Raw genomic sequence first — 18,768 nt, 5'->3', positions numbered from 1 at the left:
TAGTATCAGTTTCAAATATTGAGCTGTTATGACAAACAAGTACAGTACATAATAAATCAGCTAGAAAAGATATACAACAGTAGTAGTAGTAGTCGTCGTCGTCGTAGTATTTATACTCCACCCATCTGGCTGGGTTGCCCCAGACACTCTGGACGGCTTCCAAAAATTATAAAAGCACAATAAAACTTCAAAAATTAAAAACTTCCCTATACAGGGTTGCCATCAGATGGCTTCTAAAAGCCAAGTAACTGTTTATTTCCTTGACATTTGACAGGAGGGCATTCCACAGGGTGGGCTTGACTACTGAGAAGGCCCTCTTCCTAGTTCCCTGTAACCTCACTTCTTGCAGTGAAGGAACAACCAGAAGACCCTCAGAGCTGGACATCATTATCTGGGCTGGATGATGGGGGTGGAGATACTTCAGGCATACAGGGCTGAGGCCATTTAGGGCTTTAAGGTCAGCACCAACATTGTGAATTGTGCTCAGAAACGTACTGGGACCCAGTATTGATCCTTTAGGGCCAGTGTTATGGTCCCAGTGGCTGCTCCCAGTCACCAGCCTGATAACTACATTCTGGATTAGTCGTAGTTTCCATGTCACCTTCAAAGGTAGCCCCATGTAGAGCACAGTAGTTCAAGCGAGAGATACACAGAGCATTACCACTCTGGCGAGACAGCCTGCGGGCAGGAAGAGTCTCAGCCGGTGTACCAGACAGAGCTGGTAGACAGCCGCCCTGGACACAGAATTGACCCATGCCTCCATGGACAGCTGTGAGTCCAAAATGACTCCCAGGCTGTGCACCTGGTCCTTCAGGACCAGGGAATCCCCCACACCGGCTTGCTCTGTCTCCCAGAACCACTAATTCCATCCACTGGCTGCCATCCACTCCGTAACCACCTCCAGATATCCACACAAGAAGTTCACTGTCTTCACTGGTTCCGATATAAACAAGAGGTCGAGCTTGGTATAGTCTGCATACTGGTGAACACAAGAATGGGCCTTTTCTGCAGTGGCTCCCCATTTGTGGAATGCTGTCCTCAGGGAGGTTCGTCTGGTGCCCTCATTATACACCTTTAGATGCCAGGTGAAAACTCTTTAACCAGGCCTTTGGTTGATTGACATCCAATCTGCTTTTAAAATGTGTTGGAGAAAGGGGATTATTGGGTTGTTCTTGTTTTTATTTTTATTTTTATTATGTCTTTCATTTTTCTATATTGTGATTTTATGTTGTGAACTGCCCTACCTGTGGGTGTAGGGCAGTATGCAAATTTTAATATTAATAAAAAATAAAAGGCGCAGATGGCTGCCACCCACGTAGTTCCCCTATGCCATGCCTAATCAACAGTAAAAGAACACAGACAATACAATGGGCAGATCCTACCACTTCCTCCCCATCTCTCGCCCAGTGATTCTTTATCACACCCGCTAGAGGCTCTCACCATGAGTGGGTCAGGTGGCTGTGGCCTGCATCCAACCCTCGACACACAACTGGTTTCCCCCCCGTGCTGAGATCATCACTGGTTTACACAACGGGGGCTTACCCTATCCACCACAATGAAATTCTCATTGTTCAGGACACATGAAGAGTTACAGCTGAACTGAGCTTCTTGATGACAAGCCCAAATCTGCTCCAGAAGTTAGAGGACCAGAATGGCATGTAAGCCATAGGGGACCGGAAAGGTGCCAAAAACTGGAGAAACACCATTGATATTGTGAGGGTAGAAATGCCTTCTGCTTGCTTATTACCCAGTTTGGATCCAACCAACAGAATTGATTTTGAAGTAACTATATCTAGCACAGAGGTGTGATGAGGTGAAAATATCAGGCAAAGACACAAACTGTGTGCATTCCAAGCAGTTATTTTGTGAAATACACAAGCAAAGCCTACTAATGCGCTGGCGGGGGAGGGGAGCAAAAAAGAAACGAAAGCCCTGCATTGCAAGGGGTTAGCTAAATGACCCTCAGGGACCCTTTTGACTGTATGAAATCAAATTTTAGACCATCATTAACTCTAAAAACATTTTAGCATTTTGGGATATAGCAGCACCAAATAAAGAGATGTTACCATGGTAATTTTGTAGAAGAATGTGAGCAAAGGCTCGTTGACAGTAATTCTCTGCATCATCTGGCTTCTGTTCTAAAGCCGCTGTCAGCTTCTGCAAGTGTAAATGCAGAAATTTAACATGACATTTTCTACAAATCCTTGTGTAGCCCACAGTGAAATGTCTTGCCTGTCAAATCAAAGAGCATCAATTAGTACAATTTTGCTTTGAGAAGAATTACACCAGAAGCAAAATTCTCAAATTCAGAGGATAGGTGCCTATAAGTGAGATAAAAGCATCACAGTATACGCCAAGGAGTAAACAGCATTTTAGTCAAGAAACTGTATCTAGAATGAGGGGGGGGACAGTAAAAATTATTTACTGAATGTATAATGTTGTGACATCTATTTATTACTGTGCAACTGTTCTGATTTCTCAGTATACACACAAATTTCTCTTTACTATTCAAAGCTAACAGGGTAGACAACCAATTTCATACCCAATGCGACAGAAGATCAGTTTCACATCCAATGTAACAGCACTGCTCTGAATGAAGTTGCACAGGCACAAGCAACTCCTTGGTGGTCAAAATTCACTTAGGAAGCTTCATGGATAGGAGGGACATGCTTAATGGTTCATCCACCAACGCTTCCCCACAGGCAAATCTACTCCAGCCCCTTTCTGTTCCCCACCCGTCAGTTACTTAGTGCAAAACAGGGTGCTGCAGCAGTATTTCATCCCCCCCCCCAAAAAAAATTATTGGTTTTCTCATATAATGCATAGACATTAACACAAAAGAAAAACATTACACTTGACACAACATAAAAACATAACAGCAATAAAAACAAAAAAATAAAAGAAGAATTGTTTCTTCTTGTTTCCTGGTACATTTACAGTGGTACCTCAGGTTAAGAACTTAATTCATTCCGGAAGTCTGTTTTTAACCTGAAACTGTTCTTAACCTGAAGCACCACTTTATTTAATGGGGCCTCCCGCTGCTGCCGCCGGAGCACGATTTCTGTTCTCATCCTGAAGCAAAGTTCTTAACCCGAGGTACTATTTCTGGGTTAGTGGAGTCTGTAACCTGAAGCGTATGTAACCCAAGGTACCACTGTACATTGCTATAAGACTTCCTTGACACCCTCCAATCTAAATTTCATTATATCACATATTTAGCAGTTTCCAATTTCATATTTATAACACCAATATCTTCTTTCAGTTACAAACTTCTTATCTTTCCTTCCTGTTCTGCAGCAGTATTTCAGATGAAGGGTGATATATAAATTTAATAAATAAATAAAATAATAATCTTCCTGAGTGTTCCCTGTTTTCCCATTATCTTGGATAGTGCAGGTTTAGTAACAAGAATTTGCTGAGAATCAAATATATTTTTATTCTCAAGCTCAATTTTGTTTCATCTCTCACAGGTAAATGGTAAAGGATGCCTGGACCCCACAAAGGCGACTGTGCTACACTTGATCTTAGCCAAAAGGCCGAGAAGCGATCCCACAAAGGCGACTGTGGGGTTGCGGTGCTCATCTTACTTTTCAGGCTAAGGGAGCCGCGGTTTGTCCACAAACAGGGTCATGTGACCAGCATGACTAAACCACTTCTGGTGCATGGAGGGCCATAACAAGTGCCAGAGCACATGGAAACATTGTTTCTCACAAAAAATGCATCTATGGAACAGCTAAAAATAATTGGGAAACTGATTTTTTAGCACTGCAGTGAAGCCAAGGAATTTTGTTCAAGTACAAATGGCAAAAGGAGCATTTAAAGTTGGCATTTAAAAAGTTAGGAACACAATTTTTGCCTAGAATTCTTAAGTAGATAACTGCCGACAAGTTTGTTTCAATTGGAAAAGTCCTAGGGTAACATTTAAAGCCCCCCAGATGTTGGGAAGCTGTGAGCAGCTCTATAAACTGCTATGATACAAGGGTATAACCAACACAATGGAGTCTGGAACAATCAGGAATTTAAACATTATTAAAATACTGTTTAGGAGATAGTAGGATGGTGCATTCTAATGCCATTCAATGAGTGCTAGTGAGAAAATGGATTAAGTTTAGGTTAGTAATGGCCCATAAAATTTCTCTGGCAATGTCATTTTTCCACTGAAACATTTTCAAAGTGATAATATATTGTGACATCAGTTTCTAGAAAACTAGAGGAACATACAAAATTTGTGAGGGGTCTGAAAGATGTGAGAATTAGTTGCAGTGACAGCAAAGGATCTAGAAACCTATATATGAGTTTTGGCTAATAAAAAGCTTAAATAAATCTGCAAGGACTAACAGTATCACATAGGTCACAAACTATACTTGAGATAATGCTGGGAAACTACAATTCTCAGAAAGGATTGCTATCTAGAGTATAATGAAATCCTTTGAGTGTCAAGAATAAGAGACAGGAGCAAAAGAAGGTGGAACTAATATTCAAAGATAAGAGACAGATGGGGGAAGAATGTGGGGGCAAAAGAAAACCCTTATAAGCTGATTCGTCTATGGCAGGCATGTCCAACCCATCGATCAGGGTGCAACTTAGTTGACTGTATCATTCATGTTGCGAGGGGGCCGCAATGTGGTATAAGGGGCAGGGGGGACTGAGATTTGTGTGAGGCTGGAGCTCGGGAAATGGTGGAGGCAGCAATGAGAAGCAGGTGGGCAAGGGAGCTGGGGAGTGGTCTGTGCTGTCTCTGACAGAAGGTGGGATCAGGACCAGCAACAGCATCAGCTGCTCGGTTCCCCTGGGTGGGGGATCAGGCAGGATTGGGATCCAACAGCTGCGTGGCTCTCTTTAACAGGGGTGGGGGATGGGGAGAGAGAGCTGCTTAAGGGGGTAGAGAGAAATTAAGAAAGGGCTGGCTTGGGGTGGGGATGGGGAGAGAAGCCGACTGGCTCCTCAGAAAGAGAACTTTTGCCTCCCTTTCCTTCCCCCCCAACTTAAACTCCCCCCTCCTTAGCAACCTCTTTCCACACACGCACACTCCTCGTCCCTTCAATGACAATGGGTAGATCACTGCCAGTTTATGATCCTGGGTAGTAGATTGCAGCCTATTTGAAGTTGGACGTGCCTGATCTTTTGTATCGTACATCTTTTGTAGTTATAAAGCACATAATCAAAAAGCTCTCCAAGTCGAGTACAAGTAAAATAGCAGCAAAAGCACAATTAAAATCCACAAACAAATTTGAGGCTTCAAAAAATATAACTGAGTGCTTGGTGCCAGAAACGTGGGAGGAACTTTGCAGTCTTCAGATATACTAGAAGCTTGTGAAAAGATGTAAGTTATCAAGTGCTTGATGTTGGACATGTGGGCGATATAGTCTTCATACAGATTTTGGTGGCTATGTATAGCTATAAGAAAAGTTTGGGTTATAACTGTCGCTATTTAGGGAATAGTGAGGTAATAACTTCCCAGCTGTCACCTTATTAGGCAAGTTGGATGGTGGATAATAAATGTAAAAGGTAAAGGGACCCCTGACCAATAGGTCCAGTCATGGCCGACTCTGGGGTTGCAGCGCTCATCTCACTTTATTGGCTGAGGGAGCCGGCGTACAGCTTCCGGGTCATGTGGCCAGCATGACTAAGCCGCTTCTAGGGAACCAGAGCAGCGCACGGAAACGCTGTTTACCTTCCCGCCGGAGCAGTACCTATTGATCTACTTCTAATATGTTGGGTTTTGCCTGGATTTTAGTGACATTGAAAAATAATAAATTATTACCCCTCAGAGAATTGTAACATGGAATTTGGCAGAGTCTTGGGGCCAGATTGCACTAACTCGGCACTAGAGCAGAAGTCAGTGCAAGGGCTCCTGTTCCTGAAAGAGGGCTTTCCCTGCCTCTCTCCATCCCCCAAATCCATTCTAGAGTGTTGGGAGAACCCCCAGAACTGCACACAGGGGGAGAAGAAAGCAGGATGTTTCATCTGGCAAGCACTGTTGAGTTCCTCCCTTGATATTTATGATCTCATTCTTTAAAATGCTTTTGGGGGGAGAGGTTACTTCCAAAAACTCATTGTAAGAGTGGGAGTAGTTTTCATGGTATCTTTAGTATATTTTGGGGCTACTACCAGGTTTAGTGCCTTGCACATGTGTGCAATCGTATGTCGTTTGGACGTGCCTAAAACAGGAGTTGCCTATACTAAAATAAGATTATTAGTTTAATGGGTTATTAGAATCACTGTGTCATTTAATATGATGGCCTTCTGAAGCTGCTCAAGGGAGTGGGAATTGGAAGTACAGTGGCACCACGCTTCAGGTTACAGACTCCGCTAACCCAGAAATAGTACCTTGGGTTAAGAACTTTGCTTCAGGATGAGAACAGAAATTGCGTGGTGGCAGCGTGGCACCCCATTAGCTAAAGTGGTGCCTCAGGTTAAGAACAGTTTCAGGTTAAGAACGGACCTCCAGAACAAATTAAGTTCTTAACCTGAGGTACCACTGTACTGTATTACAGTAGCTGCACTCCTAGGTCACTACCTCCTTTGAGGTCACTACCAGCAAGTAATATTAGGATTTTGTTGGATGTTGTGGAGTGCCAGCCCCATGACCTTTGACTGTGGGGTCCCACAAGGGTCTATTCTTTCTCCTATGTTATTTAATGTCTATAAAAGCATTCATGTTCTCGAAAATCATGTTCTCAAAGCTACCAGCATGAGTTTGACCAAACTGCGGGAGGCAGTGGAAGACAGGAGTGCCTGGCGTGCTCTGGTCTATGGGGTCACGAAGAGTCAGACACGACTCAACGACTAAACAACAACAACATAAAAGCATTGGGGGCTGTCATCCAGGGTTTTGGATATGTTCCAATATAAACATATGGGCTGCATATATCAATCAATACATTTAAAGGAATAGACCAAAAAGGGAGGAGTAGCAGCGTCATATGTAAAGATAGTCTACACTCTTGAAGAAATCCATGACCTGGAGCATGAAAAGCAGATTGAGAGTTTATGGTACAAATTGTAGGAGAGAGAAACAAGTGACCTTACTGTGGGGGTCTGCTAAAGACCTCCAAGCCAAACTGAAGACATGGATGACTCCTTCCTAGGGCAGATGACCAAACATTCAAAAAGGAGAAAGACCAGTAGTCATGGGGGACTTCCAACAAATTCCTCCATTGCCTCATTGTCAATTTCATTTCCCAGAAGGTGGAAGAACCAGCAAGGGGATCATCTATCTTGGACCTGGTCCTCACCAACAGGAAGGAACTGATTGATGCAGTGGAAACTCGCGAGGAAGTGACCATGCAGAGGCAAGGGAAAGCTAAGTCCAGGCCGACACAGACTCTGGACTTTAAGGAGGGCAATTTCGAAAAGCTGAAGATGCTCCTGGGCGAGATCTGGCGCTCAGAAGCCCCCCGAGAGCCGCGGGTCCCAGAGGGAGGGGAGCTCCTGAAAGGCCCTTCCAATCAGAAAAGCGGGAGGCGGCCAAGGGACCGGCGGGTGAGCGAGATGGGAGACGGGGCGCAGGAAGAAGCGCGGCAGCCTCCCTGCTCTCGCCCGGCCTCCCCCCCCCCCCCGGCGCTCACCTGCGCGGCTCCGGCGGGGTCTCCTTCGACGTCTCCGTCCGGCAGCCTGAGGGGAAAGAGGCTCAGAGTCAGAGGCGGACAGACAGACAGACAGGGGACCCCGAGGGGAGCTGGGGGGGGGGGACCAGGCCGCTCACCGCAACACGCCCAGCCCCGCCGACTCCGCCATCTTGGCGACGCCACGGAAACTTCCAGAGCGCCAAGAGTTTGGTTCGGTTTTCTTTACGCCGAGGGAAGGGAAGGGGCGGGGCGTCACGGTGACGCCATCAGCGAGCGCCCGCCGCTCGGCTGGAGCGTCAGAGGGCGCGAGACGCGCGCCGCTTCCCCCGCGGGGGAGGCGCCTGTGGGCGCGCTCGCGTCTCGGGGCGGGAAGGACGCCGAGATCTTCCCCGTCGTGTAAACTTGGCTGGAAAGAGCTTCTCTCCTGGAGCTCCCGACCCTCATCTGGTTCTGGTTCTAAATTTACGTGGCTTCACTTTATCAGCCAATCATTTCGAGGCTTTCTCATGCAAAGCATAATATATATTTGGCTGAAATCTTGCCTAGCTATAGAAATTTGGGAGGAGGGCGCGAGACCCCCCCGCCCCCGCCCCCCTCCCGCCCACGAGGCAGGTGCCCAACTGTCGCAATTGGCTGGTGGCTCAATGGGGAAACTAGAAATTCCGAAGAAATCACATCGTTGCATCCATCTCCTCAGTTCCAATGGCATTTAGGACCCAGGGAAGCGAGGTGTAAGGGGAGCGGCGAGAGAGCCCAGGTCCACAGGGCCTTCCCAAGGAGTCATGGGCGTCTCAGACATGACCATGTCAGTCACAATGCCTACCTGCCCCATAGTGGGAAGAAGCCCAGAGACACAAATGGGTGTATCTGACTTGACACAGGGATCTGGAAACGAAATACTTTTATTTGTACTGTGATGGAGTATGTGTGAAAGACTTTGAGTGACTTGGGCATGCCTGGATCTCAGGTTCTACCTGAGACCACACATTTTTCTGGGACATATCTGTGATGTCTTGATGCTGCTTCTGGAAATGTATTTTGGGAATATGGATGTAACCATTGTTTGGGGCTTCTCTCTGCTTCTATGTGGTAGTTTGAAGTGGTGTTGCAAAGCCTACTGGCTGCTGGTTTGCTTCTATCTCCTGCCTGAAGTCCCTTGCTTGAAGACCTGAACCTGGGAGTCAAGGTTAGGCGATTGTGGGGTGCTCCAATGGCTCCCTTATACACCTCTGGAGCTTGAAGTTCTGGCATTTTTTCCTGTCTCATAAAACATCCGTTCTCCCATGTTTCTGTTTTAGCTCCATTATATCTGCCAATAACAGATTCTTTCTGCTTCTTTCCCTTTTAAAATGATTGTTTTTGCAGAAGCCTCCAGTGACTTGCATGCAGATTGGCTGTACTTTTAAATACATACATTTTAAAAAAATATCCTTGAGGGTGGGGAGCTAGAAAGAGCCCTACTCCTGCTTCCTTTTGTTTCATTTTTTTATTATTATTATTTTTTGTTGTTGTAAGGGTGGTGGGGTGCACTTGCATATCCTGCAAGTGTCCCATTTTAAGTGGGACATTCCAGATCACAGAAGCCAATCCTGGCTTGTGTTTGGATCCTGGAATGGAGCGAGTCAACAGAGCCGACGAGCACCAGACAGCAGGAGAGGAAGGTGTGCCCCTCCTAATGTCCCATTTTGGGGGACGAAAATGTTGGAGGGCATGCACCTGCCAGCCTGTCATATAATTATTAAAAGATTAGATATAGCTATTGATTTCTGTCGACCGCTCTCTTCTGCCCAAAACTTTAAAGTATTTTTAAAACAAGAGCTAGCTCTAGAAAATCAAAATTGAGGAATTCCTTCTGTGTTTATTATCTTTGCAATGGAGATAAATGACAGGTGCACAAGCAAATGCTGTAGGCAAATTATCTTTTCCGCTACAAACTTCCCTATAGATTCAGCTGTGCATGTTTCCATATTTGCTTTAAATGCTGTATTTTGAGTCTTCTTTTTTTCCCACATCCCAAAAGAAAAATAATGGTGAGGAAAGCAAAAAGAAAAGAAAAGAATTGAGATATGGAAAAAGATCTTGTGGGACTGTAAGATTACAAGGCCACTGTTGCAGGGGTTTTCACTGTCATCAACTGGCAGGACAACAGGGAGGAGGAAAAGGAGGAAGAGGATCCTGGCAAGGGGTTTAGCTGGGACTGGGACACGCCTGGGGAAGCTGAGGATGGGGAAAGGAGGTTGGTGTAGGAAGTACTTGTGGGGAGATGGAGGATGGTGGGGGTCAGTGCACAGGAACCAGAGCAGCAGGACCAGAGAGGCCCATCTCTACAATCATGAAGGACTCCAAGGCATAAAGAGCAGCGGAAGGGACCTGCTAGGAAGCTGAGGCAGGCAAGCTCCCCACAGCCCAGCTCCCTAACTGACCAGCTGGGGCTCATTAGCTCTGGGAGGAAGTGTGTGATTCCCCAGCTGGAGTAGGCTCCGAACAGGTGAGGTCACCTGCCCCATCAAGCTCAGAGGCTGCAATCAGCAGACAAGAGATAAAAGGGAAACAGAGCGGAGGTGCTGTGTCTGCCCAACTTCCCATGTAAGTTGGACCCTCGCTTGGATGTTCCAGGGAGTTCTTGGGGACTGTGCTTGTGTGGGACTGACCTCCCAGTGCCCTTTATCAGCTGCAAAGACAGGAACCTGGTCTGACTGGACTTTGGACCTGTCGGCCTGCTGGACTGCACACTAACATCTGATGTGGGATCGTGCACTCCAGAGCGACTTGCCGCCAGGTACCCTGTGGTTCAGGATGTCCACACTCAGTGACCACGCTCCAAGGATAATCAAAGCTTCACAGTGCCCATGAGGTGTTCCCCCACCCCTGGAATGGAAAACTGCCACTGACTAGGGAGAGGAGTATAGTTAAGCTCTATTTCACATCAGCCTTTTATACAATAGTCACTTGTTTTGATGTATTACATGTTCTTGTGCTATCTTAAAACACTTACCCAACTCATCATGGCATAAGCTTTTGCAAACTAGAGCCCATTAGACAGATGAAGAGTTATCATCCATTGGCACCTATATGGAGCCAAATTGCCAGGAGATGCAAGGGGTACCAGCTTAAATGTATACAATTGTATACTTTGTTGTTTCTGCCACAAAAAGTTGTGCTTCTGGAAGCTGCTAGATAGAAGCCTGCTTAGTACATAACAATGCAGGACTGTCATAAATCACTGCAATGTGGGGGATAAGTAGGAGTGGACGACAGTGCAGAAGAGTTGTCAGTCAACAGTGTGCACACAATACTGGAATATTTTGGAGAGGAGTGAGAAGTCCTGTTGCATGAGCAGGTCACCTGTGAAGCGTTGGATGCAACCTACCAATATTGGGGGATTAAAAATTATTTTTATGCTGAGTGTATTTGATGGCCATATAGGTGAAGACACTTCATTATTTGCTGTACTGTATTTGAATTTATTTACCAAGACTGTTTTATCCTGAACTGTTCTACATGGTAATGCATGCCAAATTTATCTCTCCAGACTCCTAGATTCACAAACAAAAACATATAAACATGTTGTACTTGATTTATTTTCATAATAAACCAATTAAAATACAAAAGACAAAAAAGGTTCAGAAGGGTTCCACAATTTAAAAATTTTTTAAATACAAATCCACTCTGTAATATCTGAATACATATAACTTTAGAGCTCTAAACATAATGATCTTATTTGTATCTATAAAATATTGCTCTATGGAAATAAAATTTTGAAAAAGTCTTTGAGAAATTAAATTACATATTTACAATAGAAAACTGTAGTTCTATAGAAACATTTTAATCTCAAAATACTTTCATAAATCATACAATTCTTTTTTCACCTTCCTACAAAATAATGGGAAACACATTTTTTAAAGCTTTAATGTTGAAGTGGTCTGAAAATAATTGCACCTGTAATGATAACTTCAGTTTTGGTGAACAGGGAATACCCAATATATCCGCATTATGAAAACAAGAGTATATTGTAAATTAGTATCTTCTTGGGACGGGAGGTGTATTTCATTTTGCACAACGAAGTAGTTGGTGCAAAACACAATAGAAACAAGGATATTTCCAACTGTCCGCTTGTTTTCTGTCCATATAAATACAAAAGTATTTTAGTTCACTGGCATTAAACAAATCTTTGGAATTTGCTAAAAGAATCACATAGATGGGTGAAAACATCTTTGTAGAAATTTATTATTTTAAAGCACTGATTACAGCAATGGTTATATTATTATGCAAGATAGCAAGATAGACAAATAATGCATGAAGTGTATGAAATTAAGATTTTTTGGACAGTGATCTAAAAAAGATAAATGCCATATTCCTTCAAGCTTGCATTTTTAAACATTAATATTTTATATCATTTAGCAAACAAAACACTGAAATTAAGTGTATCGTATTACTTCTAAATTAATTTCAGAAATTAAAGTAGCTTTGTAATGCCTGCTTTGGAATCAAATGATACATAAACAGCTGATGAAGTTCCATCACACACAAAAAACCTTTACTTGTATGAACTTTGCTCCAACTGTTCACTTTCTTGCTTAATTTGCACAGAAGAGGGAAATCCATTGGAGTTGGATACCACCACCATCAAAGGCTGCTGTTGGAAGCCTTGCTCTGAGTGTTTGCATTCTTCCACTGTGTTATCCTCTGCCTCTGATTTTATCACTCCTTGTATAACAGTTGGTTTCGTTTCTGGAGCTTTAATGACGGAAGTGATCACAGTGTTGGACGGCTGAGCAACAACGTGTGAATTGCTGGGCGTAAAAGTTACCACGGGGGTAGCAGTGTTGAAGGATGGAGAAGAAGCCATGTTGACTGTTCCATTGCAAATGGTCTGCACGTTGCTGGTGAGAACTTGGTGAACCTGAGCAGGACTGAAGACAATGGATGAAGGAGGAGAGACTGGCTTGGGAGACTGCAGCATAATGTTCTCTTTAAGCACAGTCATGGGCTGTGAAGTTGGGATGGCTTGTAGAATAAACTTTTGGGGTGTTGTGGTGGATGTTGGATCTGCGCTGGCTATCACTGTGGTTAGAGGCACTGTCTGGAGTGTTACTGTATGCAGCTGCTGGTGATTCCCTGGGGACACAACAACCGGAACTTGGCTTGGGGCTTGGATAGTCCTGTTAAGAGAGGCAAAAATAATTACATTTCCCCCACCCCCTACTTCTAATGCATTTGTAATATTGTTCTGTTTGAAAGCCACATGACAAGGAACTTGCCTTCAGCCTGGAAAGCCAATGCTAAATCCCTAATGAGGACTCCCTGGAAAGCACCAAACAAATGAGGACTCACTGGAAAACACCAAACTCTCTTTCAGCCTAAAGCAAACGATGTTGAGGATGAGGAGAAAACTAGAATAGTTGTGAGCAATATGACAAATGAAGATGAGGCTCTTCACACATTAAAACTAAAACTAAAGTCTGACACAAAGCTAAAGTATTAACATACAAAATATCTTGAATCTTTGTGAACACAATTTAGAAATAAAATCTACTTGTTCATCCAAAATAGAAGTAACTCAGTTGACCACCGTAACTTTCCCCAAATCTGTTCAGTATCAAAATATTACTTTTACCATGAGCCCAGAGAGTTCTGCCTGTGCTTCCTCCTCCTCCATCTCAGTTTTGCCCTTGCAGAACTTAGCAGGGAGAAGGAGGACAGGGACAAAGCCAGGAGCAGAGGACTCTGCCTGCCAATTCTTGGCCTCGCTGTCTCCACCCTGCTGCTCCCAATGGGCATCAGACACTGGTGAATTCCAATGAAGGCCTTTTTTATTTCTGCACGGCATAAGCCTTAAGATAGCTGAGAAGCAGAGAGTGGCTGGTGTCAGCTGATATTGAAACAGAGAGCAAATTTAGAGAGTAGGGTTCATTATTGCTCTTCTGGCTGAAAAATGGCCGCATTGTAAGACTTTTCCCATGGCATCACAAAGCTGAAAAAGACCCAGAATCCTCTATTCACACTTCTTACCCTAGAAGTTACTTTCTGCAAATACAAGTGAGGGTGGATGTTTAAAATATCCCCCTGGCGAAAAAGGCAAATGCAAAAAAATTGCAGAGTGGCATATTTTTGATGCTTTCTTTTTGGAATGGCTAATTGATTCCATTTTTCAAAGGCTACAAAAGACACCTTAAATAAAACAGCAGCAAAAAAGTAGGGAAACACTTCGGCATGACTGTTTATCTTCTTAAAATACCCCCCCACCATCAAAAATCCTCCCCAGCTTCAATAACTAACAGTTCCTTAGTTTTGCACCAAGGACTCAAGAAATAGCAAAGTCTGTGTGCCTGGATGTGTTTGTGTTCTGTAAGGAGGAATTTAAAAATAACCCTCAAAATAGGGAGTGTCTTCTGAATTTCTCTCCCTCCTTCTACCCCTTGGTACTCATACATTTCGGCTCCTGAACGATTGAAACCTGGAAGTGAGTGTTCCGGTTTTCAAACGTTCTTTCAGAAGCTGAACGTCTGGCACAGCTTCCGATTGGCTGCAGGATGCCCCTGCAGCCAATCAGAAGCCACGCCTTGGTTTCTGAATGTTTCAGATGTCGAATGGACTTCCGGAATGCATTCTGTTCAAAAACCAAGGTACGACTGTATTCCATTTTGTTCCATGCCACCCTCCAGTACTGCTCCCCTCTCATCCCATTGCCTTGTACTTCAGTCCTCCCTGCTTGTGTTGGCTGTGAAGCACTCTGGAGGCAAGCCCAGCCCAGCAGAACCACAACACCAAGCATGGCACTTCTAGGCATTGTGAGGCCCCTCAAAACCAGCTGTTGTGGACTAACCATATTCACAGATTTTTATCTCTAATGCCCACTGACCAGCAGTGAAGTCTGTGTAAAAATAAGTAAATAAAAGTTTGCATCTGAAAGCAACAGCCTGTGTTTTGGGCTTTGATTGGAATTGTCCCCACCCCCAATCCAAGTTTGGAGGAGGAACAGAATTCCCAAGCCAATGTTTCAGTTATTCAGTGCAACTTGTTTTTTGTTGTGAGGTGAGCACCATAACCCCAATATTATAGTTTTGAGGGAACAATGACTAATTTTCAAACTTTTTCTTGTAGCCACTGGGTTCTGGACTACAGATGTGCCAAATTCTAAATTTCTGGGTGCCTTGGATGTACATTAACCATTTGAGAGAGAAGTGCAAATTTGCCCTCCACTTTTAGGTATCTTATTTTCACATCTTCCTAGTGTCCTGGTCTATGCATGACAAGCCAGATGCAGTCCTATCTGGTCTGCTAACCACCCATTTAGACTTTTGCAATGGGTTAGACATGGAGCCAACTTTTAAAAAGCACTGAAAATTGTCGTTGGTCCAGAATATGCTCCCAAGATTATTTTGGCCACATTACATCCCAGCTCTGCCAGCTGCACCGGATCCCAGTTAAGTTTCTGGGCTCAATTTATAGTGATGCTTGCATACTTTTAAAGCTCTTAACAACTTTAAAGGCCAAGTTACTTTTTAAATTTTTTTATTTTCTCTGATCCTTAACATCCTCATCAGAGGAGCCCATGCTTCAAGTGCCCTTGGCAAATGAAGTGAGATGGGTGGCTCCTAGGAAGAAGGCCTTTGTGGTGGTGGCATCCTGTCAATGTAGCACCCTCCCATCTTTTTAAAATTATAGGCTTCTCAAATCAGGGTTTTTGATTTATTTTATATGCATGTTCTTAATTGCTGTACTTATTCATCCTTCAATAATAACTTTTATCATCTGTATCATCATATTTAGTATTGTATTTTATTCCTTTAATTTTTTGTGAGCCACCCAGAAGGTATATGTCATTGCACAGTGTGGAGGAATGAAGGTACACGTCTGTCTGTTTTAGGGCTTGGAACAGACTTTCAAAGTTCAAAGCCTTGTGCTGTTGTGGACCTGTTTAGCAGGAGCTGCTTGGTGGCAGCAGGGAGCAAAGAGACTGGAGCTTCTCTCTGGGAGCTGACATCTTCACAAAGTCAAGGTAACCCAAGGTTTTGCTTAAGTGACTTGTTGACGAAACTCAAAATGGTTTCTGGTTAACAGTTTAGGTACTGTAATTATTTGTATGTTTTAAACAGATTTTATATATGTATATAGTTTTAGTTCTCTTAATTGTTTTTTAATTGTTTTTTTCCATGTTTTTAGTGATTCTTGTTCTTATCTGTAAGCTGCCTTGAGTCCTGTCTGGGGGGGAAAGTGGGGTATTATGATTGTTGTTGTTGTTAAAGCTAGCTGCCCCCAGCAGCCCCAGGTGCCCTGTTCTGACATTCTTACCTTATGTTCTCCTCCAGCATGTTACTGCTCACAGCTGTGTGTCCTTCTGGAATGGGTTGCACGGGGTGCATTAAATGAACTGTCCGATAAAGCTGAGTTGGATGGACTGGCTGACTAGGCTGCACCGTCCTCAACACTTCTGATGTCACGCTGGGCAGCTGCTGTTGAAAATTTTCAATGGGCTGCTTAAGCCTGGCAGACTTGGAGCTGACTGGAGTCTTTAAAACAGCAGCAGATGTTCCTTTTTGTGCCATGTTTGAAGACGTTTTAGACCTGCCCATTTGGTTTCTATTACCAGCAGGTGCTGATTGTAAAGATGAATCGGGGGAATCTGTACTCAAACTTGGATCTTCATCATCTATGTAAACAAGGTCTTTTGGCATTTCTTTAAACTGATACACCAAACGTTGTCCTTCTACTTTGGCCAGAATGCCTCTTTGGTAATAATATCTATTTGAAGTAGGAAAACACACCAAAGATTACACAAAGGAATAGAGTTGTACCTTGGTTGTTGAACGGAATCTGTTCCAGAAGTCCATTCGACTTTCGAAAACGTTTGAAAACCCAAGGCATTGCTTCTGATAGGCTGCAGGAGCTTCCTGCACTGAATCGGAAGCTGCAGAAGCTGAGTCGGACGTACGGGTTCCAAAGAACGTTCACGAACCAGAACACTCACTTCCGGGTTCGCGGCGTTCAGGAGCCAAAACGTTTGAGTCGCAAGGTGTTCATCGACCAAGGTACGACTGTACTTAAAGTTGGAGAAACTCTACCTAAAATACTGTTTTAACACTAACAGATTAATGCAGCAATATGCACTTTTAAAAGAATGAACAAAATTCATTTCCTGCTGTTTCTGTTCTTGATGAGCTTTGAATACTCAAGTACTTTCCCCCAACAGATCACTCTCCATATTCTGAAAGGTCTTCGTGCAACCAAGGACATTCCGCTCAAAGTACAGAACAGGATCCACCTGGGCTTATGAAGCCACACTGCAAACAAAAATGCAGTTGTGGGCCTGAGATGATCATGATTCATTTAACAGCCGGTATCCATGCTAAGAGAGGAAGATTGTGAGCCATGTCTTACTAGTCCAGCGCTAGCTAGTCTTGATTCAACCACAGTATTAATATTTCTAGAATGTTAATATTATTTTCAATCTTTTCCCTCCCAACAGTCAGCATGGCAGGCTCACTGATCAGACTCTATCCTCATTAGGTTGGGAGTGTGGTTGTTGTTTTGGAGAGCGGGGTGAGCTCCGCACAAAGTATTTTTGTAGATCTGTATATAATATTTACTAGTATTAGTGCTTAACATTGTTTTAGCTTAGGATGCTCTCCCCCTTATGATATACATTTTGTGCTGAGTATATTCTGTCATGATCTTAAGTTTACCTACCTGAGAGCCCTGCCCATTGTTTCATAATTCATATCGGGTTTGTTTTTGTGCTTTCCCCACAACCTTGACACGGCCTTGGAATCCACAAGCTTAAAAATGCCCTTTTCCCTCTGAGTCCATTTTATGTACTTCGGACAAGTGGCTTTGTCCTGAAGCAGAGCTAGCAAGAACTCCCAAAGGTAAATTGTGTTTCCTAAAATAAATGAATAAAAAGAATTTCAGAAAGACACATTTTGAGAAAACAATTGTTACCGCAGTAAACAACAAATAACTTGTCCCAATAAAATGACACTTGTAAGTACAAAGATGTGTAATTTCTTAATTAACTGAAAATAAAATATACAAATGATGACCTGCACATACATAACAATAACTTCAAATAAATTATCCTGGATTTTGGGACCCTTCTTTTCTTCCATAGTCCCACAGCCACCTCTCTGTCTCAAAATCGCATTATGGGTTCATTATAATATACCACTCATGTAGATAGAATCATTAGAATTCTATGCAAACATTGGCATGCACTCTGGAATGTACCAGGTTGTAATGAATTTCCTTTGATTGGCCTGAGACGGACCAAATCAATTAAGGAAATGTTAGTACACACGGATATGAATTCCAAAAGAATTATAATATACCATCAGTAGTTCTGGGCCCACTGGTCACCACAAATGTAGCAGATGTTTATCCTGCCCTTTTCCTTCACAGATTAAAGAAATTTATGATGAGAAAACTAATTTCAGATTTGTTATTTGTCAATTTAGTACATGTCAGACCAGAGACGTTGTCTACCTTATTCGATGTCCTTGTAATCTATTGTATATAGGCTCCACCACTTCGAGCAGTTGGGGTTCGGATTGGGGAACATCGTTCACGCATACGTAACGCCAATATGGAGGCACCTCTGGTAGAATATTTTGTTTCCCACAACCATGCAGATACGGATTTATTATTTACAGTTTTATGGGTGAATCAGGGGACAAAGGGTATCAGAAAAGATTATGAACATCAGTTACAGCAGCAAGAAACCCGTTTTATTTTTATGTTTAAATCCATTCATCCAGGGGGACTTAACTCGGAATTAGACCTCAAATGTTTTATTTGATTATCTGTATCCTTGCTGTTACTTTGTACTGTGGCTTTAAGCTCAGTCTCCTTGTTATCAGTATCACCTGGGGCTGGCTATATATATTTTTCAAAAAATGATGTTAGTAACAGTGACTACATAATCGTATGAGCACTGTTCCAGAGTATTTTTCATTCTCATGTATATTATATCAATTCAAAAAAAGATTGGGTATGTAACCTTTTTATGTTACAGTTTATAATTTCCACGCTATTTGAAGTTATTGTTATGTATGTGCAGGTCATCGTTCGTATATTTTATTTTCAGATAATGAAGAAATTACACATCTTTGTACTTACGAGAGTTTGTTGAACTAATTGGCTGGTGAAGAACTGAACGAAACAGTAGTTACTATCCGGAAGCACTGTTCAGCAGAGTTCA

General features: G+C 43.1%; 3 protein-coding genes across 7 annotated transcripts in view; all 3 read right to left on the bottom strand.

Annotated features, from left to right (window-relative positions):
• Positions 1-8,012, bottom strand: part of SUGT1 (SGT1 homolog, MIS12 kinetochore complex assembly cochaperone) — a 45,970-nt gene extending 37,958 nt beyond the window's left edge. The window contains exons 1-3 of the mRNA XM_083448799.1: positions 7,709-8,012; positions 7,572-7,617; positions 2,067-2,157 (exon numbers count right to left, since the gene is read on the bottom strand). Coding sequence (XP_083304925.1) covers positions 2,067-2,157; positions 7,572-7,617; positions 7,709-7,740 — 169 coding nt within the window. The 5' untranslated portion in view covers positions 7,741-8,012. The remainder of the gene's footprint in view (positions 1-2,066; positions 2,158-7,571; positions 7,618-7,708) is intronic.
• Positions 1-18,768, bottom strand: part of LOC310682056 (uncharacterized protein) — a gene marked incomplete at its 3' end in the record, with an annotated part of 194,826 nt that overhangs the window by 145,799 nt on the left and 30,259 nt on the right. The window lies entirely within an intron of this gene.
• Positions 11,133-18,768, bottom strand: part of ELF1 (E74 like ETS transcription factor 1) — a 64,276-nt gene continuing 56,640 nt past the window's right edge. For all 5 annotated transcript variants that reach the window (XM_083448726.1, XM_083448728.1, XM_083448729.1 and 2 more), the window contains 3 exons: positions 17,262-17,454; positions 15,867-16,316; positions 11,133-12,733 (listed from right to left, as the gene is read on the bottom strand). In XM_083448726.1, coding sequence (XP_083304852.1) covers positions 12,109-12,733; positions 15,867-16,316; positions 17,262-17,454 — 1,268 coding nt within the window. In that variant the 3' untranslated portion in view covers positions 11,133-12,108. The remainder of the gene's footprint in view (positions 12,734-15,866; positions 16,317-17,261; positions 17,455-18,768) is intronic.

The sequence above is a fragment of the Podarcis tiliguerta genome (genome assembly GCF_965153285.1).
Source record: "Podarcis tiliguerta genome assembly, chromosome: 7".
Lineage (NCBI taxonomy): Eukaryota > Metazoa > Chordata > Lepidosauria > Squamata > Lacertidae > Podarcis > Podarcis tiliguerta.
The sequence above is the reverse complement of the archived record's forward strand: the minus strand, read 5'-3'. Positions and strand labels throughout refer to the sequence as shown.